General features: G+C 66.9%; 2 protein-coding genes across 3 annotated transcripts; one reads left to right on the top strand and one right to left on the bottom strand.

Annotated features, from left to right (window-relative positions):
• Window positions 1–6: 6 nt before the first annotated feature.
• PIPOX (pipecolic acid and sarcosine oxidase) lies at window positions 7–7,747 on the bottom strand. The gene is made up of 9 exons (XM_075440010.1): window positions 7,730–7,747; window positions 3,507–3,687; window positions 2,625–2,773; window positions 1,958–2,159; window positions 1,701–1,883; window positions 1,486–1,638; window positions 1,260–1,418; window positions 1,049–1,124; window positions 7–953 (listed from the first exon to the last, which is right to left on the bottom strand). The coding sequence occupies exons 2-9, from the start codon at window positions 3,630–3,632 to the stop codon at window positions 823–825; spliced, it is 1,179 nt and encodes a 392-aa protein (XP_075296125.1). The 5' UTR covers window positions 3,633–3,687; window positions 7,730–7,747; the 3' UTR covers window positions 7–822.
• On the top strand, window positions 7,500–22,645 carry SEZ6 (seizure related 6 homolog). 2 transcript variants are annotated; one of them, XM_075440009.1, is made up of 17 exons: window positions 7,500–7,637; window positions 15,195–15,770; window positions 15,843–15,976; window positions 16,792–16,984; window positions 17,308–17,493; window positions 17,568–17,736; window positions 18,171–18,337; window positions 18,420–18,614; window positions 18,963–19,101; window positions 19,186–19,382; window positions 19,468–19,662; window positions 19,746–19,937; window positions 20,017–20,214; window positions 20,300–20,338; window positions 20,450–20,570; window positions 20,651–20,753; window positions 21,884–22,645. In XM_075440009.1, the coding sequence occupies exons 1-17, from the start codon at window positions 7,571–7,573 to the stop codon at window positions 21,911–21,913; spliced, it is 2,901 nt and encodes a 966-aa protein (XP_075296124.1). In that variant the 5' UTR covers window positions 7,500–7,570; the 3' UTR covers window positions 21,914–22,645. The 2 variants fall into 2 exon arrangements, with proteins under 2 accessions (XP_075296124.1, XP_075296123.1); XM_075440008.1 differs by having other exon boundaries at window positions 21,868–22,645.
• The last annotated feature ends 333 nt before the right edge of the window (window positions 22,646–22,978 follow it).

Raw genomic sequence — 22,978 nt, 5'->3', positions numbered from 1 at the left:
CTTTCATTAAGTGGGAGCGATCTAATGATAATAAAATGGCACATTTAACATTAAAACATTTAACTTGACTCCTAAGCAAGTGTGTCTCTGCGCTCTTCCAGCTCCATCTTCATGAGGCTGACAAAGCTCCTTCGTTTGTTTCCGGGGAGCGGGTGCTCGGCAAAGACGGCTTGGCACCGCGCGGCATGGGGGATGCTGGGATGCAGGGATGTGGGGATGCTGGGATGCGGGGAGGCAGGGATGCGGGGGTGCTGGGGTGGGGGATATGGGGATGCAGGGGTGCTAGGAGGCAGGGTGCAGGGGTGCTGGGTTGTGGGGAGGCAGGGATGCAGGGGTGCTGGGGTGGGGGATATGGGGATGCTGGGATGTGGGGAGGCAGGGGTGCAGGAGTGCTGGGGTGGGGGATATGGGGATGCAGGGGTGCTAGGAGGCAGGGTACAGGGATGAAGGGGTGCTGGGGTGTGGGATGTGGGGATGGAGGGGTGCTGGGACGCAGGTAGGAGGGATGCAGGGGTACCAGGATGCCAAGGTGCTGGGATGTGGGGATGCAGGGGTGCATGGATGAAGGACTGCTGGGATGGAGGAGTGTCAGGGTGCTGGAGGCCAGGATGGTGGAGTATGAGGGCACGGGGATGCAGGGTAGCTGGGGTGGGGAGGTGCTGGGGGTGCAGCGTGTTGGGACACCAGGATGCAGGGAGATGGAGATAGGTGGGGATGCAGGAATGCGGCGATGCAGGCACACCGGGGCGTAAGGACACCGGGATGCAGGGACGCAGCTGCAGGCCAGCACGGTGCTGTGCAGGCGTGGGTGCAGCCCCGCACCTACAGCGCAGCCCGGAGCGCGCCCGGGAAGCGGGTGATGGCGAAGGGGGCCGTGCTGTGGGACGGCTCCTCGCCCAAGCTCAGCTCACACAGCAGCTTCCCCACCACCGGCGCCAGCTTGAACCCGTGGCCTGTGGGGAGGAGAGAGTGGTTGGGGGGGGCCCAGCCACCCCTACGGTCCTGACCAGCTCTGGGGTGCCGGGGGGGGCCAGGTGCTCTCGCCTACCCGAGAAGCCGGCTCCGATGATGATGTTGCTGAACTTGGGGTGCCGGTCCAGGATGAAATCTCCATCTGGGGTATTCTGGGGGAGCCACGGTGTGAGGGTGCGGGGCCAGGGGTCCTCTCAGGGGGAAAAGGGGATGGCAAGGACCACCTTGGGGTGCGGGAGGGGTTGGGAGACTGGACGCCTGGGTTCCGCTCCTGGCGGGGGTCTCACCGTGTAGAGGCAGCTCTCCATGACAGCCGGCCGGGGCTCCAGCCGGGGCAGGTAGCTGCTGATGAAGCTGCTCAGGAGGGCGATGTTGGGGCGGGGGGCACCCAGGAGACCCCGGTCCCGCTTGTCGGGGTCCGCAGGGCTGCCGTGGTGGTAGCACACCTGGGGGGCAGCCGGTCAGGGGGGGGTCAGCCAGGGGATCCCCCCACCACCGCCATGCGCTGCTCACCTTGACCAGCCCCGGGTACTCGAGGGCAGGCAGCCCATAGACACCGTGGGGGGCTTGGCTCAGCCCCACGGCCATGAAGCAGGGAGCGGCTCGGCCAGCGTCGGGGCTCCCCGGCTCCTTCTCCCTCCAGTAGCAGACGTCGATGCGCAGGGGCTGGGGACGCTGCGTTAGCCCTGGCCGTGTCTGGGCCACCCCGCGGTGCCGCCGACCCTTACCTGCAGCGGCAGGCGGAGGCCCAGGGGTGCCACGAGGGCACTGGTCCAGGCTCCGGCGGCGATGACGAGCCGGGGAGCTCGGTACAAGCCAGCGGTGGTGGTGACGGTGAGCACGGCCCCGGGTTCGATGCGCAGCACCTTCTCCCCGTCCCGCAGGGTACCTCCGCGCCGGCGAAAGACATCCTGGGTGGGTGACAGGAGGTGGCTGTAGGGACGGAGGTGGGAGACCCCCATGCTGTCCCCTTGGCGGCACCCACCTGCACCGCCCGCAGCGCCCGGTCGGCGAAGAGCACCCCGCCGGTGTCATCCCACACGGCCGCCTCGTCGGCGCGGAGCCGGAGGCCAGGGAAGCGCTGCGCCAGCTCCGTGGCGTCGAGGAGCCGGTTGGCACCCAGGCTGCGGCGGCAGCCCTCCAGCTCCGGGTCGCCCACCGGCCCCAGGACCACCAGCCCCGTCCGCCTGCGCCCCCAGCAGCCGCGTCAGCTCTGCCCTCTCCCCCTCCCTGCGTGGGTCCCCCCTTGCTTTGCCCCTGGGGGAAACTGAGGCACGGCGGCACCGGCGATGCTCGGGACGGGCTGCACCCCGGTGCCGGGGCACCCCGTGGCAGGGTGCCAGGTGACGCGGGCAGGGCCCGTGGGGTGACGCACGGGGAGGACCCAGACGCCAGCGTCACGCTCGCCCCCCACAAATACAGCCAGCGCCGTCAGCCCTGACCCCGGCAGCGGGGGATCGTTCAGAAGCTCATTTCCTTAATGGCGCTTCCTTCGTGGAGCGCCATAAATTAGCCGGATCCGACGGCTGCCTGCCGGGATGGCCTCATCCTGCCCAGCGCTGCGTCCCGACGGGGCAGCGGCCGCAGCTCCCAGCCTGGCGCCGCGGGGAGGGGACGGTGCCCGGTGGGGGCTGCGTCCCCGTCCCTGTCACCTGTAGAGGCTGGTGCCGGCCTCGGCCTCCAGCCGCTGCCAGAGGCGGAAGCTGTCGGGCATCATGCGGTCGTAGGGTGCCCGGGGATAGGCGCTGCGGGTGATGCGGCTCTGCCCGTGCGAGCTGCCCCGCGAGTGCGGCAGGAGGAACTGTGGGGCAGGGGGGACGTGGGGGTCACCGCGGCCACTGGCACCCCCCCGACCCTGCTAGCCTCACATGCACCGGGGCTGTGCCACAGCGGACACCTGGGGACACAGCCTGCCCTGCCTCTTGCGGCGCTGGGAAAGGGCAGGACATGGGGGTGCTGGCACTGGGGACACTGGGGTCCTGGCACTGGGATCATTGGGGTCCTGGCACTGGGGACCTGGGGGTCCTGGCACTGGGGACATTTGGGATCCTGGCACTGGGATCATTGGGGTCCTAGTACTGGGGACACCGGGGTCCTGGCACTGGGGACATGGGGATCTTGGGACTGGGGACATTGGGGTCCTAGCACTGGGGACTTGGGGGTCCTGGCACTGGGGACATGGGGATCCTGGCACTGGGATCATTGGGGTCCTGGCACTGGGGACATGGGGGTCCTGGCACTGGGGACACTGGGGTCCTGGCACTGGGATCATTGGGGTCCTGGCACTGGGGACATGAGGGTCCTGGCACTGGGGACACGGGGATCTTGGGACTGGGGACATTGGGGTCCTGGCACTGGGGACACTGGGGTCCTGGCACTGGGGACAGGGGATGCCGGCAGCAGCTCCACTCCGTGCCATGGCAGAGGCAAGCGCCCGCCCCAGCACATCAGGGCTGGGGACACGGTGGGACGGGGACACGGTGGGATGGGGACGCGGTGGGATGGGGACACGGCAGGGCTGGGGCCGCCGGTACCTGCTCCAGCAGGAGGGTGTCCCTGTGCCGCTGGGCCAGGTGGTAGGCGGCGAAGGAGCCCTGGATGCCGGCCCCGATGACGATGGCGGCGTAGGTGGCCTGGTGGGGCTGGCTCGGGGCACCCATGTCCGTCCTCGTCCCTGTCCTCGTCCCCGTCCTCGTCCCCGCGGGCAGCCAGGGTCTGAGCCAAGGGGAGGGACGGACAGAGTCCAGCCAAGCCGAGCGGATGGTGGAGCCTTGGCCGCCTTCCAGACCCCGTGGGGACAGCGGGGTCCACGTCCTTCCCACCCCTCGGGAAGGAGCATTCCCATTCCCCCGCCAACGCTGGCGCCCGGTCCCGGCAGGGCAGGCAGCTCGTCCCGCAGCGATGGCACTGCCAGCAGCACGGGGGGCTTCGGCCCCCTCCCTCCCTCCCCAGCCATCCCTGCACTGCTGCTGTTTTTTATCCCGGCTTGGAACCCAGCACCCAGCACCCTCCGCTCGCCCCAGCCCCCACTCGGCACAGGGAGCACAGGGCACCGTGCCCCCCAGCCCATCACCTTCACCCCCACCACGGATGGCCCCCCCCGGCACCACCGGTGAGATCAGAGCAAGTGGGTGGCAAAAATCTGACGGAAAATTGTTCCCAGTAAGTCCCCTTCTCCCTTCGTGCCGGTCACTGCCGGCCCCGGCTGCGGTGGGACACGGGGCTCCGTAACGCTCCCGCTTGCGTGCCGATGGGACCCCCCCCGCGTGCTTCGAGGCAAACAGTTGTTTTCCTCTGGCACAATTTATTACGGTCATAAACTATGTTGTTGCCATCTTCTGTTGTTGTTCTTTTTTTTAGCGGGAGATGGGTGTGATTTAGGGCTCGTCGGAGCAGCCGGGACGTGGCGCAGAGCGCCGGGTCCCACTGGCTGCGGTGGGTTTTGCAAGCCTGCAAAATTTGGAGATGTGATTTGGGGCTTGGGGATGCTCCGCTACGCGTCGGGGTGGGGGAAAGGCGGGCAGGGGCTGCCAGCATCGCCCGCTGCCGCCACTGCCCCGTGCTGCCTGACAGCTAATTAGGGGAATTAATTTACTCTGGCTTTCGTGGTGTAAAAGGCTTTATTTACTGGCTAATTGTCGTTATTATGAAATGTTAAATATCATTATTTATTTTGCCTCTAGCCTCTGGTGATGGATGAAGCGTCGGGGAGCATGGAAGGCCTTGGCTGGGCCGGGGGGGGTTTCCAGCCCCCCCCAGCCACGATGCCCAGCCGGGTCAGGACACCCCGGCGTCGTGCAAAGGCAGAATCAGCAGCTACCAGCGACGGGGAGGCGAGAGGAGGAAGCCGAGGAGCGTGGGCAAAGGCCGGGCTCCCCCCCAGGCCCCTCATCCGCGCCGCTGCCCAGGACCACCAAGGCAACGAGTGCGTGCCGGTCTCAGCAGCAGCGCGGTGCCCAGGGCTCCGCGCCGTGCGGTGCCCCGGTAAATCAGCACATCCTCCCTTCGCCTTTGATGTTACAAATAATTCACCAATTTCCCCGGGTTTCAGCTTGCTTTTTACGCTTTGAACAGCCCCTCTACCTGCTCTTCCTTTTCAGCTGGGAAGATGAAGAATAATTAATTATCTGTGAAACGTTAAATGGCAAAAATGAACTCCTCTCCTGCTAACGGCGTGTTAATAGACCGGGCTGGAAAAGCCTCGCTCGTGCCACTACGAAGCCGGGGAAGCCATCGGTGGCGTGCAGGGCTGGTCTCTGCCGCTGGAGGGGACGGCCACGCAGGTAGGACACTCGCCGGGGCACAGATGTCCCCTCCAGCACCAGCAACCGTCCCCAGGGCTCGGTGGGACCCCTCAAACCATTGCTTTCATTGCACAGATGACCCCAACCAGGGCTGGTCCCAGGCAGCGGGGAGGGCTGCACCCCCAAGCCCCAAAAAGCAGCTGCATGGGCTCGTCTTCACATTGGGGTGGGTTTTTAGCCCCCCTTCCCCCTCCGAGTCCTGTGCCCGGTCTCCAGCATCCCTGCCACTGTCCTCTTAACCTGGGTTTAAAGTAACCGGAGGCAACGCTCATGACAGGAAGAAATCCGCTTCCTAAAGCAGCCAGTGCGGGTCAGGAGAGCTGCGCCGAGAGCACAGCGAAAATGAAATATTCCCTGCGTGGGGTGGGTGGGAAAGCTCAGGGCTGGCACTGGCATGGTGGGGTCTGCGGTGAGGGTTTGGGGAACCGCCTGGTGCAGGCTGCGGGATCCCCCCCGGCTCAGATCCATGCGGGGCTGGAGAAATCGGGAATGAGGAGCTTTGGCCAAGGCCAGGCAGGGCTCGGCAGTGGCTTGCTGCCTGCTGAGCTCTGCACCCACTGCACCCACTGCGTCTGCTGCACCCACTGTACCCATCACACCCACTGCATCCATCGCACCCGCTGCACCCGCTGTGCACTGGGGTGATGGCCCAAGTTCCCCGAAAGCCCACCATCACCCACGCCAGCGCTGCCCGCCGGGCTGTGCCAGCCTCATCCTCCAGCAAGTGCAAGTGAGCGCTCTTAAACAAGACCGAGGGAGCAACGTCGCTCCCCGGGGAGCCGAGGCTGCGCGGCTGCAGCGTGTGGCCGCGGCGTGCCGGCTCCGGCTGTGCTCACCCCCGTCTGCCTCCCTGGCCCTCGCCATCCCGACGCTCTGAAGGTATCTGCAAAGGGCTTGTTTGCTTGGTGTCAAAACCAACGGCCGCCGAAGGCAGCCCCTCATTAGCAGTCCAGGTACACGCCTGGGGAAGCGTCGGGAGGATTAAAATTATTTGAATATCAGAATATTAGAAACTCCAATTTGGCCTCAAAACGCCCGTCTTCCAAGCCCTAGCAGGGTGTTGGTGCATTAAACATTGATGGAGCTACCGGTGGATCAAAGTTCCAGGTTTAAACGCTGAAAGTGCTTTGCGGCATTGCCGGCTGCCCCCCGCCCGCACCGCAGCCCCCCCGGGACGAGCAGACCGCGGCACCGCTGCCGACCCGCTCCCACCCCAGCCGTGGGGCTGGTGACGCACAGCCCGTGCCGTGGGGCTGGCCGCTGCTTTCTTCTCCCCGTGCCGAGCCGTGCGGTTTGCCGTCCTCCATGGCGGGAGCAGTGCGTGGTGGCAAAGCAGGGCCTGGGATTAAAATCAGAACCCACCCAGCGATGGCTGCGTGGGCTGTGTTTGCAGCCGGGGCTGGCTGGGCTGCGGGGGATCTGTGCCACGCACGGCGTCAGCACGGAGAGGAGAAGCCATCTGGGCTTTCGCGGAGACGGGGAGGGGGGTTATTAAACAAAGAGCCATTTTTTTTTTATTTTTAACACACACAAGAGCCGTCCAGCAGCCAGCGCAGAGCAGCTCGGTGCCGGTGCCAACACCATCTGCCTGCTGCGGGGCTGGCTGCTCCCTGCCGCCCAGCCCTCCCGGGACCCCGAGCTGGGGAGCGGGTGCTGGCCCCTCGCTACATGGAGTAAGGACCCCCCCTCTGTGCCGTGCCCAGCTGCGAGGGCAACCCTGGGCCCAGGTTTTCCTGCTTGGGCAATGATGAGCCCAGCCCCGGTTGGGGCTATTTAAGGGTGGGGAAGGGCAGCTGGGGCTGGGTGGTGTCTTTGGGGCTGGGTGTTTTGGAGGGTACAGCATGGGGGCCTGGCAATGGGGAGGTGGGCACGATGGGGTGGGCACCGAGGACCTTTCCCGCGGCCCTCGGTGGCTTCCCCAAGCCGACTGCTCGCCGGTATTCAGGTGCGAGATGTCCCTTCCCCCAGCCTTCAGCCCCCAGCGTTTGCAGGCGCCGCACTCGGAGAGTTACGGCGGGGTGGGGGTGGCGGGGAGGAGCCCCCCCCCCCCCCCCCCTTCCTTCCCAGCCTGCAGGATTGGCGGGCGCCGCAGTCGGAGCGTTACGGCGGAGTGGTGGGGGAACGAGGAGGGGGGGAGGCCCCCGGCCGCGGGATTGGCGGCCGCCGCGCTCGGAGCGTTACGGCGGGGGAAGGGAGGCCCCCGGCCCCGGGATTGGCGGGCGCCGCGCTCGGAGCGTTACGGCGCGGCCGTGCCCGCAGCGCGGAGCTGTCCGCGGTGCTGACCGCCGCCGGCCATGGGCTCGCCGCCGCCCGCCCTGCTCCTGCCGCTCCTCGCCGCGCTGCTCCGCGCACCGGCCCACGGTAAGCCACGGCCCCGCGCCGGCCCCCCCCAACCCCACCCCGGTCACCCCCCCCCCACACACACCACCATACACATCAACCCCCCACGGTACCGGTGGCCCCAGCCCCGCTCCGTCGCCGTCAAACTTTGCCAACTTGCGCTCGCCCTTGAAGAACCGGGGGTGCTCCCGCCGTCCCCTCCCCGCCCCGGTGAAGCAAGAATCCCCCCCTCCCCCGCCGTTATCCGCTACACCCCCCGGTGCAGCGGGGAGCGGTTTGCAGCCGGCCTGGTGCAACGCCGCCCCCGGCGACAGCCCCTCTGCCGGTATTACCGGCTGGGCGGGGGTGGCACAGTTGCACCGGGGCTGGCCAGGCACGGCACCGTCCGGCGGGACCCGCTCCCCCGGCTGTCGACCCCTTCGGGCCCCCCCACCGGCTGGCTACGCCCGGTGGTGGGCTGTGAGCTGGTCCCTCTGTGTGGTCCCCACTGTGCGGCTTGGGGGTGGCGGGGACAGGGGGTCTTCCCCTCCACCGCTGTCCCTGTTGGGGTGATCCCTCCGGCTCCGGGGAGATGGCAGGTGTTGGTGCTTCCCAAGGAGATCAGCCAACAACCCGCTCAGCTCTTTGGCTCTGCCACCCACGGGGTACAGGCTGCCTTGACGCCTTGCGGCTCCACTGCCCCAAAAAAACAGTAGTGGGGACCCACTGGGGCTTGGGGTTCCCCAGTCCACCGCAGCCATGTGGATGGTGGGCAGCACGCTCCGGGCGGGGGTCTGGCAGGATGCGGGCGGTGGGATGCAGGCTGCCCACGCGTCTCGGCCGAGCTGCAGGCAGCAGCCGTGCGGGGAGTTACATAAACTCCCCATCTGGCAGCCGAGCCCAGCCGGGGAAGGACGCCGTGGCCCTGTGCCCGCTGCTATTCCCGTCTCGCTCTGCTGCCTGAGGCTGCTGCCACAGCCCTCTTGCTTGGGGGGGTGTATAGGGGACCCTCCGCAGGGCAGCGAGTGGGGCTAGGCTGTGGCATCCCCGTCTTCTGCCCAGCTGGGGGGCAGCAAGGCTGGAGGGGTGGGGGTCCATGTTCCTGGCTCTGTCCTGGGAGCAGGGCCCTGGGAAGGGCAGGCTTCCCCCGAGGGAGGCTGGTGCTTACCGTGTCAGTTTAATGATTTCTAATGAGCAATTACCTCTAGTCAGTCCCCTAATTTCTGAATATCAATAAAGTTAATTAAACTCTGCATGTGTATTTCCCAGAGTGGTAGAGGTAGGGATGCCCTGGGAGGTGCGGAGCTCTTCCCAGGGCTGGGAGCCATGGGCTCCCATCCACCTGTGTCCCCCTTCCACCCCCGCCATGTGCTGGCAGGTGCCCATGGGTCTTGCCCCCCCTGCTCCCTGTCCCCCATCAGGCAGGGCTCCCAGCCTAGCACCCCGATTTCCACGCAGCACTGCCGTGCTTGGTGTCACTGTGGCCTTGAATTGGCATCGATGGGCTGGTGTGTGGTAGGGATGTGCCATAGGCCTGGGGGACATGGGGAAGGGGCTCTCAGACCCCTCACCTAGGCTGGGGGGACTGGCGATGCCCCCTGCATGGTGGCAAGGCAGGGCCTGATCCTGTGTGTCTCTGTCACCCTGTACGGTGACCTGCAGGCTTGTCACAGCCATGGGGCAGCTCCGGCCCCGGGTGCCCCACAGGGGTTTGCCCCAGCAGAAAGGGGAGTCTGGACCTCCCAACGCTGGTACAGCCGGGGGGTTCGGTGCCAGGCATGGCTCCATCCACCCTGCCCTCTCTCCCTGGCTCTCCAAAGCCATGCAGGCCTGGCTTTTTTGGGGGGGCCATCTTTGCCTTGCTGAAGGGAGCCTCTTGTAATCTGGGGTTCTGGCAGCTTGGAGTAAGGGGAAGCAATGTAGGCCATGGGGGGGGGGGGGGGGTGCACAGGGCCGAGCTGTGCTGCGTCAGCTGGATGCGCTGTGCCCACGGGGACGATGCGTCTGGGGGACACGATGTCCCTGGGGATGCGGGTGCTGGTCGGGGTTGTGATGCGAGGAGGGGGCTGGGGAAGGAAGCAGGCGCCTGCTACAGTAATCAACGGCGTGTGTGCTGGTCCCCTGTGTGCCTCGGAGGAGTTCATCACTGCCACACTGCCGTGCCGCCAGGATTATCTGGATAATGCTCTTAAGCCGGAGGGCAGGGCTGCCCTGTGGGGACACAGGGTGAAGGCTGGACCAGCCACCTCTGCTGTCCCCCCGGGGGCCGCAGGGCCGGCTGCGGGTTAGCGCGGCGGGGATGGATTTGGCACACGGTGCTGCACTGGGCAGGGCTGCCGGCCCCGGGCTTCGTGCAGCCGCTGGCCAGAGCCGGAGCGGCGGGATTGCAGGAGGAAACGGGGTGCAATGGAGCCTGGGCAAGGGCATGGCAAGGACACCCCCAGGTCTGGTGCAGAGCAGTGGGGGGACCCCCGTGTGCTGCCAGTGGGACCCCCAGACCAGCGCAGGGCTCACCAGCGTGCAGCCCTGTGCTGGGGTGGGGGCCAGGGCTGACCCCGGGCTGCCGGGCCCCCCGTGAGCACAGGCAGCCCCGGGGGAGGCGGATGAAGTTGTGTCTCCGGCGGCTCCGGCGAGAGAGGATAATTTCGCCTCCAATCAATTCTTTAAATGCGCACAATTGAAAGATTGCCTTTGAAAGCTGCCTATAACCAGGGAGGTAATGGATTCCCTCCAGTCACAGGCAGCAGCATCCCTTCCTCCGGCAGCATCCCTTCCTCCGGCTGCCTGGGAGATGGGGCTGGCTCCTCTCCCACCGTGGGCATGCCTGGGTGGGTGAAGGGGCTGCCTGGACCCGTCAGAGGCAGCCGGGGACGTCTCTGTCTGCTTGGCTCCCGGCTGGCCTGCCCCATGCTGAGACCCAACGCTGCTTGTCACATCTTCCAAAGCGCTGGAGGGTCCCTTCGGCTGGGGTTGGGGATGCGCTTGACCCCCTGCCTGCAGGAGAGGCGGCAGGAGCCAGCCCGCACGCTCGCCATGGCAGCGGGGGTTCTTACATATATAATTTAAATGCAGTAACGAGCTGTGCTGAAGGGATCAAATATTAATCAGCCGCGAGTGCGCCGCTGTGACCCCGTGAAAATGGAGAGAGGTGTTTGAAATGCCAGATCAGCCGGCGCTGGGCGATGCGTGGGCAGGGAGGGCTCCGGTGGTCCCCAGCTGCCCGGGGAGGTGGCTGTAGCATCAGCCCTTGGTGGCTTTCAGACGCGGATGGTTCATCCTACACGAGCGGTGACAGGGCAGGGTGCGGGGTTTGCTGGCAGGGGGATGCTCCCGCTGAATTCCCATGAGGGGCAAAAGCGGGCAGCCGGGATGCCGGCTCCGGCGGGAGCGGGCGGCGATGCTCCGTGCTTCCCACTCGCTGGGAGGGAATGGTGTCTGCGGGGAGGATGACATGGCTGAGCAGCCCAGCACAGAGCCTGACAAGCAGCTCTCGCTCGCCTCCCGCAACCCGATTTCAATTACCGTCGCCGGCAGCGGGCGGAGGGAAGGGGAGTGGGGAGGGCAGCTCTCCCTGCTGCCTCCTGCCCTGCACTGGGCAGGGACCCCCGGCACCCAGGGGTGCCTTGTGGGCTGGGTGCCCCCTCTGCTACCCTGGTGCTCCAAACCGGGTCCCAGGGGAGCCTGGAGATGGCACAGAGCCCCACGGGCTATGCTGTGGGCACCCTGGGGTGGCACAGGGTGGGTGCTGCCCGGGGGTGGGGGCTCTGGCACAGGGCTGGGGGGGCTGATTGAGGCGCGGCCGACGCGGGGAGGGGGGAACATGGTACCGCGCGGGTCCGAAATAGCAGCAGACATGCAATTTATCACCGCTGCCGCTCAGAGAAATTGCTGTACAAACGCATTAGCTCCGCAGGGAGAGCGGGAGAATCGGGATTACACAGGCTGCGGGCGGCGAGGAGGGGACGGGGTCTCTGCCAGCACCTCACGGCACCCACCGGGTGAGGGGGGAGGAAAGCCCTGGGGACGAGCACCCCGGTGCCCGCCGGGTTCTGCCCTCGCACCCACCCAGTGTCGGTGATGCTCGGGGCTTGGCGTTTGGTATGTCAGCCGGCGCTCGGCCGCCGCCGCGATGCTCCAGGGAACCGGTTGCGGCGACATGTGACATGTGTCAGCGGGTAAATGACTGTTCAATTCAAGGAGAATCGCAAAACATACAAGGTCAAACGCTTCCCTGCCAGCGCCGCCGTGAATATTAAAGCTGGGCTCCTCCAGCAGCCGCTGGGGCTGGTGGCCACGCTTGCTGGCAGCGTCCCCGGGCACTGGGGCAGTGCCTTGGGTCCCCCCCGGCCCCAGCTGCTCTGGCAACCCTGGCGTGGCTGTGGGCATGTGGGCTCACTGGTGGTGCTGAGGTGAAGGAGGCCATGGGGCGTCAGGACACGGGTGCCAGTGTGGGTGCCAGTGGGTTCCCAGCTCACCAAGCCGGGTGCCGGTGTGCTAGCTGCGTGGCCGTGGCATTGGCGGCGTGGGGACCTGGCTGCACACCCCTGCTTGCACCCCTCTGCCCACCCATTGCATGCGCCCACCCATCCCTGCCTGCACCCTCACACCGTCTCTGTGTGCCCACCCACTTCCTGCGCCCACCCCTCCCTGCCTGCGCTTGTACAGCACCCACCCGCGCCCGCCTGCATCCCGACGCTGCCTGTGCTCTCGCGCTGCCTACGCCTGCCCACGCGCTGCCCGCACCCACCGTGCTTCCCTGCCTGCTCCTGCCCACGGGCCTTTCCCCCCCATCACCAGGGCCACTGGGGCAGGGGATAGGGATGGGGGTCCAGCATCAACCGGGCATGTCCCCCTCCCTGTGCCCGCCGGTGGGGCTGGGGGAGCGTGGCGCCGGCTTCCTGACAGCTCATTCATCACCACTGCCGGCCCTGGCCGCAGGGGCAAAGCCAGATTGGATTTTAAATTGGAAAATAAACCTGGACTCCTGCGAGTCCCAACCCCTGCCCTCCCTCTGTGCCAGGGACCCGGCTGCCCGCACCCCCTGCCTGCCCAGGCTGCCAGCCCCCTCCCACAGATGGGGAAACTGAGGCACGGAGCACCACTGTGCCACGGGGCCGTGATGCTCGTGGGGCGGCCAAGGGCCCTGCCCTGTCCCCTCTGCTGAGCCGGGCACTGTGTTATTGCTTTCCTGGTGGGTGGCATCGATCGACACTCCCCAGGCGACCGCGTGCCGCCTTATTTATTTATTTGCGGCAGCAAGCAGCATTGATTCCTGCCGGGGGGGCGGCTGCCCGCCGCAGCCGGATTAGTCTCTGGCGGCTCCCCGGCTCCCGGCTGCCGTTAATAGACTCCACCCGGCAAAGCCGATGTGAGGGATTAGGACCCCGGCCCGGCTGCGGGCACCAGCACGTGCCACACATGGTGAGCGGTCCCGACAGGCACCCGGCTGGTGGGGAGTTGACGGCCCCTTTGTAAGGGTCTGTGCCCACCCGGAGCCCTGGGGGTTCCTTGTTGGGTGCCAGTGCCTGGAGGGGTCCGACCTGGGTAGCAGGGTCCTGTGTCAGCAGCCCCTGGTCACCGTGGGGACACGGGAGGGACACAGCTGTGGCACGGTCACTGGAGATAAGCTGCTTAGAGACGTCTGTGGAGGTGGAGGCTCTAATCCTGTGGTGCTGGAGGGGCATGGGGGGAAACATCTGGGCACAGGGGGCAACATCTGGGCACCCACTGCCTTTCCACAGTGCCCCAAGCATCCCCCAAGGGCCAGGAGCATCCACAGTCCCAAGGATCCCCGGGTGCTGGGAGTATCCTGTGGTACCCAGAGCACCCCACAGAGCCCAGCCCAGGGTGCCACAGCACCCAGATGGGACCTGCGGTACGAGTTTTGCCGTGGGGTCCGGCCTCAGCCGGCAGCCCCATTGGGGACCACCGTGCTGCCCAGCACCCCAGGCAGCTGAGATGCCGTGGGCAGGGGGGTGCAGGGGGCTGGGGTGGGCATCTCTGCCTCAGCCTTCACTGCGTGGGGTGGCCGTGGTGGCTTGCAAGTGGCGCAGGGCCCGGCCCTGAGCACTAATCTGCTATTAAAACCTAAAAGAGATTTTGGCGCCCTTCAGTATAAACTCATTAACTTTTATGTTCTAATAAATGGATCCTATTAAAAAATAATTCCGGCCTTGCTGGGGGGCAAGCGAACCTTTCCAAGGCGGTGCGGCCAGGCGCTCGCCTCCCTGCCGTGCCCGTGGCATCGTCACCATCCTGGGCGGGGGGGACAGAGGGTGGGTGGCAGGGCGGTGGGGATGCCCGGCAGCACCCAGCAGCTTCCCCTATGCCGCTTGCCCAAGTTAATGTCTGTTAATAGTCCCTTAAAAGTGGCTGTCGCAGAGTAATTAATCTTCGCGGGGCCCTGCCCTGCTACGGATCGGTATAATTACCCAGTAATTGGCAGTATCGTGTCATCAGCGCCTGTGCACGGTGGCAAGACGTGCCCACGCGCTGTCACGGCCTCACGCCCCACACCAGGCCATGGAGGGATGCTGGGTGCCGCCGCGGTGTCCCTGCTGCCGTGGCACGGGGGGCTGGGGAGCTGAGGAGCTGAGCCCCCCAGGAGAGGGGACTGCGTGGTGCCGGATCCCGCAGGCACCTGGGTGGCTCGTTAGGGCTGATTAAATTCCTTTTATTTTTTTTGGTCTAAAGGCTGTAAACGGCTGGGCTGGGCAAACCGGGGATTTGCTCTGGGACTAATGCATGGGAGGGACAGGGGGACGTGGCAGGGGGTCCCTGTGGCTGCGGGTGGGATGTGGGGAGCGTCGGAGGGGAGAGGGTCCCCCGCAGATCGGCATTGCCCGGGCACAGCCTGGCTGGCAGGCAGACAGAGAGATGCTGAGCTCTTGCAGACTCGTTGCACTGCTGTCCCGGGGCTGGGTCCCAGTGTTCCGGCTCCGGTGGCAACCCCTGTGCAGCCGGTCACCAGCAATCATCTGCATGTCCGCGCCACAGGGATGGGGGTCCTGGGAGACCCTCGGCATGGGATGGCCACCTCCACGGAGAGGGACAAGCTGTGACCAGGGACACCCAACCCCAGGGCTGTCCCCAACAGTGCTCGGTCACGGGAGGGGTGGGCACCCCTTAAAGTCATACAAGCTGCAGCTGTGCATTAATTAGCCAGGGCTTAATTGCCAGGGTTTCCCCAGCAAAGGGTATGCTGGGGCAAGGCGTGGCAGTGTCCCACCGCACGTGGTCTATGTGCTTGTTGCCATCCAGGTTTCGGTGCAGTCCTGGTGTGCAGGGAAGCGTTAGTCCTAGGGGTGGCACCAGCCCATGGTGACCCACAGTGACGTGTTGGTCCTCGGTGCAGCACCGGTCCCCAGCGCAGCACAGGTCTGTGGCACCACACCGGCATCGCTCCCCGGTGCAGTACCAGTCCCCGGTGCTGCACCCATCCCCGGCGCAGCACCACTCCGTGTCCAAGGGTCGGTCCCCAGTGCCACATCGGGCACGGCGTTGGTCTGTGACAAAGCATTGGTCCCTGGTGCGTCACTGGTCCATGGCGCAGCATCAGTCCACTTGTCCCCAGCACCCCATGCTCTCTCCTCCCCCCAGGGTTCAACGGGCTGGTGAGGAAGGCTGGGGAAAGCGCCGAGGCCGAAGGGGAGCCGACGGCACTGCCCACGCCGGCAGAGCGGGAGGCCGAGGCTCGCTTCGTGAGCACGGCGCCCACGCTGAAGCTCCTCAACCACCACCCGCTGCTGGAGGACCTGCTGCACGAAGCCTTCCTGAAGAAGGACTACCTGGGCCAGGCACCATTCCTACCCGATGGCCCCGGACCACTCCTGCCCGCCAGTGCTCTCCAGCCAGACCCTGGCCCCCCGTCCCCTGAGCCCCCACCACGCACCCCAGCCCTGCCCAGAGCCGCCTTCCCCACCGACCCCCTGACCACACCGGCGGGGCGCCCGGGGCCATGGGGGGAGGCATGGGGGGCCATGCCAGCTGCCAACCCCTCGTGGTCCCCTGCCGGGGTGCCGGAGTCGAGCCCCGTGTCCCCCAGCCAGGCACCCGCCACCCCTACCACATCCCTGGGACCCCACGCCGGGGCTGCCGCGGTCCCCGGGGATGAGGAGGGGACCACCACCACCTCCACCATCACCACCACCACCGTCACCACGCTGCAGGGGCCAGGTGAGCGCTGGGGAAGGAGCTGGGGGGAGCTGGGGCGAAGCGGGGCTGAGCCGGGGTCTCCTCTGTCGCCAGCCCCCTGCAACCGGACACTGGCGGGCCCCGAGGGCTGGCTGGTGTCCCCGGAGCCGGCCATTGTCCCCTACGATGGCAGCCTGGACTGCACCTACACCATCTCTGTCTACCCTGGCTACGGCGTGGAGCTCAAGGTGAGCCAGGGGCTGCGGGTGGGATGGGGTGCCAAGCGTCCGCAGGCAAGCATGGCACGTCCCCTGCTCCGTGCCACCGCTGCGTGGCCACGCACAGCGCGGCAAACAGGCGGTCCTGTCCTCGTCCCGGTCCCCATGTCCCCAAGCCAGCAGAGCCGGCTCAGGGCATCACCCACCCGCGGACCCCAGGACAGGGATGTGGGCACAGGGGCTGGCAGGATGCCCCACGCCCACCAGCTGCCGCGGCTGGCACCCATCGCCGAAGAAACGACGCAGGATTTAATTACCGAAGCACTGACGGAGAAGGCGTGAGCGACGCCGGTGGGCGCGACGCTGTGGTGCCGGGAGCGGAGCCCGGCGGCGGCTCCCGCGGTGCCGAGGCCACGCGCTGCTCCCGCCAGCGGCACGCGGCCGTGCGTCCCCACCGCTGCCCAGCCCAGGGCGGCACCACGGCGTGCCGAAAGCCGGCGGCGAGCCGGAGCCGGCAGCTCCGCGGTCAGCCCCCACTCCGGTGTTGCTGCTCATCACCTGCACCAACTGCTTAATTAACATCATTAATAGCAAATTGCTCCGGAGGGCCGGAGCACGCGCCCGGCTGTCAGCGGGGCCATCAGTGTGGGCTCGGCTGCGCCGTGGCCGGCGGAGCTCCGTGCGCGGCGGGGTGATTTATGGCGTTGCTAACCATGTTTGAAAAGCGCTGCCTGGCGTGGACAAGCTCCAGCGCGCTATCGACCGCGGGCGAGCCGCCCCGGGACCGGCTCCAAGCAGGGTGCCAGGGCGGTGCCGCGGTGGTGACGCCCGCCCGTGCCCCGCAGGTACAGAACATCAGCCTGGCGGAGGGCGAGACGCTGACGGTGGAGAGCGTGGGGGGCCCGGAGCCCACCCTCCTGGCCAACGAGTCCTTCCTGCTGCGGGGTCAGGTCATCCGCAGCCCTGCCAACCTCCTCACCCTCCGCTTCCAGAGCCCCCGGCCCCCCAGCCCCGGCTCCTACCACTTCCACTACCAAGGTACAGGGCAGCGCCCGCCGCTGGCACAGACCCCCGGTACCCCCCGGGGGCTCCCCCGCTGCACGGCACTAATTTGGGGCACGGTGATGCCCCGTGGAGATTATCCGTGCCACTGGCGGCTTCAGCGGGCACCAACCGGGCGAAGAACGCTAACGGAGAGCTAATTGGCGTGAGCAATTACGGGCTTATTTAGCAACGTTTCACACAGCCCTGCAGCACCCAGGTGCTCCAGGGGGGCTGGGGAGGCGGGCGCTGGGTGCGGGGTGGGCTGGGGTCCTGGGGGGGGTTTCTTGTCCCCATGTAAATCCACCACCTGCCCCCAGCCTACCTGCTGAGCTGCCCCTTCCCGGCGCGGCCGGCTTTCGGGGAGGTCTCGGTCAGCAGCCTGCACCCCGGCGGGGATGCCCGCTTCCGCTGCGCCGCCGGCTACCAGCTGCAAGGCGCCCACCGGCTCGTCTGCCGCAATGCCACCCGGCCCTTCTGGAGCGCCCGCGAGCCCCTCTGCCTCGGTAAGCACCGGCACCGGGGGGACACAGCACAGGTGGCACAGCACGGCCGGCTGCTGATGGTCCCTCTGCCATAGCGGCGTGTGGCGGGGTGGTCCGGAATGCCACGGTGGGACGCGTCGTCTCGCCTGGCTTCCCCGGGAACTACAGCAACAACCTGACGTGCCACTGGCTGCTGGAGGCACCCGTCGGCCACCGCCTGCATCTCCACTTCGAGAAGGTCTCGCTGGCTGAGGATGATGACAGGTTTGACCCTGGGGCAGGGAGGGACTGGAGGCGGTGACGACACACCCTGGGTCATCCCCACACCGGGCACAGGGCCACGTTCAAGGATGGGTGCCATTGGCCATATCCAAGGATGGCGGCCATTGACCATGCTCGTGGATGTGTGCCACTGGCCATATCCAAAGATGGGTGCTGTTGGCCATGCCCACAGATGGGTGCCATTGGTCATATTCAAGGATGGGTGTTGTTGGCCTTGTTCACGGATGAGTGTCATTGGCCATGCCCTTGTGTGGGCACTGTTGGCCATTGGCCGTGGTCAAGGATAGGTGCTGTTCGCCATGTTCAAGGAAGGCACCACTGGCCATGCCCAAGGGTGGATGCCATTCATCATGTTCAAGGATGGGTGCTGTTGGCCATGGCCAGCACAGCACCCTGCCCCTGCCATGCCTCGGCAGGCTCATCATCCGCAATGGCAACAACGTGGAGTCGCCGCCAGTGTACGACTCCTACGAGGTGGAGTACCTGCCCATCGAGGGGCTGCTCAGCACCGGGCGCCACTTCTTCGTGGAGCTCACCACCGACAGCAGCGGGGCCGCTGCGGGCATGGCGCTGCGCTATGAGGGTACAGGGCTGGGGCGTAGGGGGGAAGCTGGGCATCTCTGCACCCGCCTGGCCCCCACAGACCTTCGCTCCTGTGCCCGCAGCCTTCGAGCAGGGGCATTGCTACGAGCCCTTTGTCAAGTACGGGAATTTCACGGCCAGCGACCCCCGGTACCCTGTGGGCACCACGGTGGAGTTCACCTGCAACCCCGGCTACACGCTGGAGCAGGGCTCCACCATCATCGAATGTGTTGACCCCAGCGACCCGCAGTGGAATGAGACGGAGCCAGCGTGCCGCGGTGGGCACCGGAGATGGGAGGTTGGGGGGGCTGGAGCTGAGGGTTCAGTGGGTGCTGGAGCTAGGGGACACGGTGGGAGCCGGAGCCAGTGGGGATGGCGGGTGCTGGAGCTGGGATGCTGAAGTGGGTGCTGGAGCTGGGGGTTGCTGTGGGTGCTGGAGACAGGGATGGGCCATGATTAAACCTGGAGCCACTGAGCGGTGGCGGGTACATGAGCCGGAGCCAACGGCGATGGTGGGTGCTCCAGCTGGGGGGGCTGCAGTGGGTGCTGGAGACTGGGTGGTGGGTTCTGGTGGGTGCTGTGGTGGGTGCCCCCGCAGCGGTGCCAAGCCCGGCGTGCGCCCGCAGCGGTGTGCAGCGGGGAGCTGACGGATGCAGCCGGCGTGGTGCTGTCGCCCAACTGGCCGGAGGCGTACGGCAAGGGCCAGGACTGCATCTGGGGGCTGCACGTGGAAGAGGACAAGCGCATCATGCTGGACGTCCGTGTGTGAGTGCGGGGATGGCTGCAGCACTGGGCTGGCGGGATAGGGGCATCCCCGTGCCCCCCGCCCTCACATCGCCAACACCCCAGGCTGCGGCTGGGCACAGGGGACGTGCTGACCTTCTACGATGGGGACGACCTGACGGCACGCATCCTGGGCCAGTACACGGGTGCCCGCGGCCGCTTCAAGCTCTACGCCTCCACTGCCGATGTCACTGTCCAGTTTCAGTCTGACCCCGGTGCCGGCACCTTTGCCTATCGGCAAGGCTTTGTCATCCACTTCTCCGGTGAGCCCCACGGTGGGATGGCATCCCCCGTGTCCCCAGTATTCTCCGTGTCCCAGCCACCCCACTCACCCCACTGTCCCCACAGAGGTCCCTCGTAACGATACCTGCCCTGAGTTGCCGGACATCGCCAATGGCTGGAAGACGTCCTCGCAGCCAGAGCTGCTCCATGGCACCGTGGTCACCTACCATTGCTACCCCGGCTTCCAGTTGGCCGGCACCGACCTCCTGATGTGCCACTGGGACCTGACATGGAGCGCTGACCTGCCCTCCTGCGAGCGGGGTGAGCGGCACCCGCCGGCGTCCCCCCTGCCCCACGGCACATCTCCGGTGGCCGCTGTCACCGCCAGTCCCTCCCGCCCACAGTGACCTCCTGCCGGGACCCCGGGGACGCCGAGCACAGCCGCAGGGTGGTCTCCAGCCCTAAATTCCCAGTGGGAGCCACCGTGCAGTACGTCTGCGACAAGGGCTACGTCCTGGCGGGCGCTGGGACCCTCACCTGCCACGACCGTGCCGCGGGGGGACCCAAGTGGAGTGACCGTCTCCCCAAGTGCATCCGTGAGTTGGGTACCCCCTCCCCGGGCATGGCCCCCAAACCAGCGGTAGACGTTGATGCCTCCGTGCCCCTGCCCCGCAGCGGAGACGTACGAGCCTTGCCACAACCCCGGCGTGCCGGCGGGCGGGCGGCAGAGCCCCGAGCGGCGGTTGTACCCGGCGGGAGCCACCTTACGCTTCTCCTGCGCCGACGGCCGGGCGCTGCTGGGCGAGGGCAGCCTGCGCTGCCTGCCCGGGCACCCCTCGCGGTGGAGCGGCTCGCCTCCCATCTGCAAGGCGGGTGAGCGGAGACCCCCACCCCGACGCCCCGCCAGCACCCCGCTTCTCGCCACCGATGCCGGCTTCTTTCTTCTCCCCCCCTCCAGCCTCCTACGATGAGTTCTACAGCAACCGCAACCTGGACGGTAAGGGTGAGGGTTTGCTGGGGCAGCCTGGGGTGCTGGAGTACAGGCGGGCACCCAGGGGTGCAGCCAATGTGGGGTGCCCCCTCGGTGATCCCCAACTCTCCTGGGCAGCCGTGGCCAAGGCCGTGCCCTCGGGGACGGCGCTGGAGGGCACCAACGTCGCCATCGCCGTCTTCTTGCCGGTGCTGGTGGTGGCCCTGCTCATCGGGGGCATTTACCTCTACTTCTCCAGGTGAGTGGCTGGGTGGCCCCCATCCCCCCTGGGGTCCCCACGGCCCCCCACCACCCGGCCCAGCTGCCCTCTCCCCGCAGGCTCCAGGGGAAGCCAGCCCTGCAGCTGCCCCTCGCCGGCTCCCACCCCTACGACCACATCACCGTGGAGTCGGCTTTCGACAACCCCACCTACGAGACCGGAGTAAGTACTGACCCCTGCGGCCCCTGGCCAGGGCTGGGCACCCCAGGGACTCTGCATCATACGGGCCATGTGTATCAGGGGCTGTGCGTGGGGTGGGACACACGTGAGATGCAGTCATACATGCCAGGGACCATGCATGGGATGGGACGTGCATCCAGGGACCACACACAGGATGGACATCCGTCCAGGGACTACACATGAGATGGAACATGAATGCAGGGCCCATGCACAGGATGAGACATCCATCCAGGGACCATTCATGGGATGGACATCTATCCAGGGAGCACGCACAGGATGGGACGTGCATCCAGAGACCACACATCAGTTGGGACATCTATGCCAGGGACCATGCATTAGATAGGACACCCATCCAGGGACCGCACATGTGGTGCAATATCCATCTAGGGACAACACATCAGCTGGGACAACCACCCAGGGACCATGTATGGGCTGGGACAACCACTCAGGGACCACACACCATCTGGGATATTGATCCAGGGACCATGCACGGGATGGACATCCATCCAGGGACCTCATGTGGGAAGGGACATCCATCCAGGGACCACACATCACCTGGGACGTCCACCCAGGGACCACACGTGGGATGGGACATCCATCCAGGGACCACACATGGGATGGGACATCCATCCAGGGACCACACGTGGGATGGGACATCTATCCAGCGACCACACATGGGATGGGACATCCATCCAGGGACCACACGTGGGATGGGACATCTATCCAGGGACCACACATGGGATGGGACATTCATCCAGGGACTACACGTGGGATGGAACATCCATCTAGGGACCACATGTCACCTGGGACGTCCATCCAGGGACCACATGTGGGATGGGACATCCATCCACGGACCACACATCACCTGTGACGTCCACATGGGACATGCATCCAAGGACTACACATGGGATGGGACATCCATCCATGGACCACACATCACCTGGGATATCCACCCAGGGACCACGCATGGGCTGGGACATGCATCCCCAGGGCCATCTGTGGTTTGGGACTGGTCCCCGGGGCCATCGAGGGTGGGAGACGCCCCGTCCCTGTCCCGGGCACCCCATCCCACCACCCAGTGTCCAACCCCTCGCAGTCTGTTTTCTTTGCAGGAGACGAGGGAATATGAGGTGTCCATCTAGGCACGGGCAGCGTGGAGCTGGGCGCCGCAGCCACCCCCCCGGGCACAGCGCTCCCCAGGAGTGCTCGGTGGGAGCCACCCGGCCGCCGGCCACCCCCCCGCCACCCCCAAACCCACCCGGACCCCCGTGGGGTCTGCCCGAACCCCGCTGCCACCCGACCCCGCGCCCCGGGCTGACGGGGTGCTGAGACAGCGGGGTCTCCCCGGGCCCCATCCTGCTCCCCCCACCAGGGGCACTGCAGCTCCCTGGCCCCCTGCCATGGAGGGGGGTCCTGGCAGGGGGAGTGGGGCCGTGGGGACCCCCCAGGTAAGGAGATGGCTCCCCGGGGACAGAGCGGGGAGGGGGCAGCGGGACACCCTGCCGAGCCCCGAGGGGGGGGGGGTGGGTGCCATGGGGGTGCCCCCCACCCCTCGCCCACCCCCAGCACAGGGCCTGACCCCCCGCTTGCCCCCACCCTCCCGTGCCCCGAGCATGCTGCGCCCCCCCACCCCAGCCCCCCGCTTGCTTCGTCCCCCCCCCCCGCGGCCTCCCCTCCGCCCCCCTCGGCACCGCAGCAGGGCCCGATCCGGGGTGACGGGGCAGGCAGGGGGGCACCGGGCACGGCTGTGCCCACCCCGCGGCGGTCTCGGCCCCGGCCCCAGCCGGGCCCCCCCGCTCTGGAGAGGATCCTCCCCCCCCCCGCCCCCCCATCTTTTGGTTGTTTCATTAATAAAAAACGGTGTTTTAGAAGAAGCGGTGGCGTCTTCCTCGGCAGGACCGGGCTGCCCGCAGCGGGGGTCCAACCCCACCCCCCCGGGTGGCCGCTCAGGCCGCCGCCCCCTCTCTCACCAGACACGCGGCGGGCGGGGGGGGGGAGGGGGGGTAGTGGCCCTTTAAGAGGCGTGGCCTCCGCTCAGGTGACGTCACGCCCAGGATACCGCGCCGACGCCCCTCTCGCCGCGCGCCCCCTGCCGGCGGGCGGGCCCCGCCGCCCCGCCCTGCGTCATGACGTCACACACGGCCGCGTTCTTCCTTCCTCCCTCCCCTCCTCCCCCCTATTCCGCGCCGTCCCGGAACGTGACGGCG

Source organism: Opisthocomus hoazin, chromosome 20 (assembly GCF_030867145.1).
Source record: "Opisthocomus hoazin isolate bOpiHoa1 chromosome 20, bOpiHoa1.hap1, whole genome shotgun sequence".
Taxonomy (NCBI): domain Eukaryota; kingdom Metazoa; phylum Chordata; class Aves; order Opisthocomiformes; family Opisthocomidae; genus Opisthocomus; species Opisthocomus hoazin.
The sequence above is the reverse complement of the archived record's forward strand: the minus strand, read 5'-3'. Positions and strand labels throughout refer to the sequence as shown.

Coding starts and splice junctions, on each gene's coding strand:
- PIPOX (XM_075440010.1), bottom strand. CDS start 3,632: ATGGGTGCCCCGAGCCAGCCCCACCAGGCCACCTACGCCGCCATCGTC. Junction 2,774..3,506: donor ACACCCTCCTGCTGGAGCAG/GTACCGGCGGCC, acceptor CCTGCCCCACAG/TTCCTCCTGCCGCACTCGCG. Junction 1,639..1,700: donor GCCTCCGCCTGCCGCTGCAG/GTAAGGGTCGGC, acceptor CAGCGTCCCCAG/CCCCTGCGCATCGACGTCTG.
- SEZ6 (XM_075440008.1), top strand. CDS start 7,571: ATGGGCTCGCCGCCGCCCGCCCTGCTCCTGCCGCTCCTCGCCGCGCTG. Junction 19,102..19,185: donor ATCATGCTGGACGTCCGTGT/GTGAGTGCGGGG, acceptor CCAACACCCCAG/GCTGCGGCTGGGCACAGGGG. Junction 20,215..20,299: donor GCCTCCCATCTGCAAGGCGG/GTGAGCGGAGAC, acceptor CCCCCCCTCCAG/CCTCCTACGATGAGTTCTAC.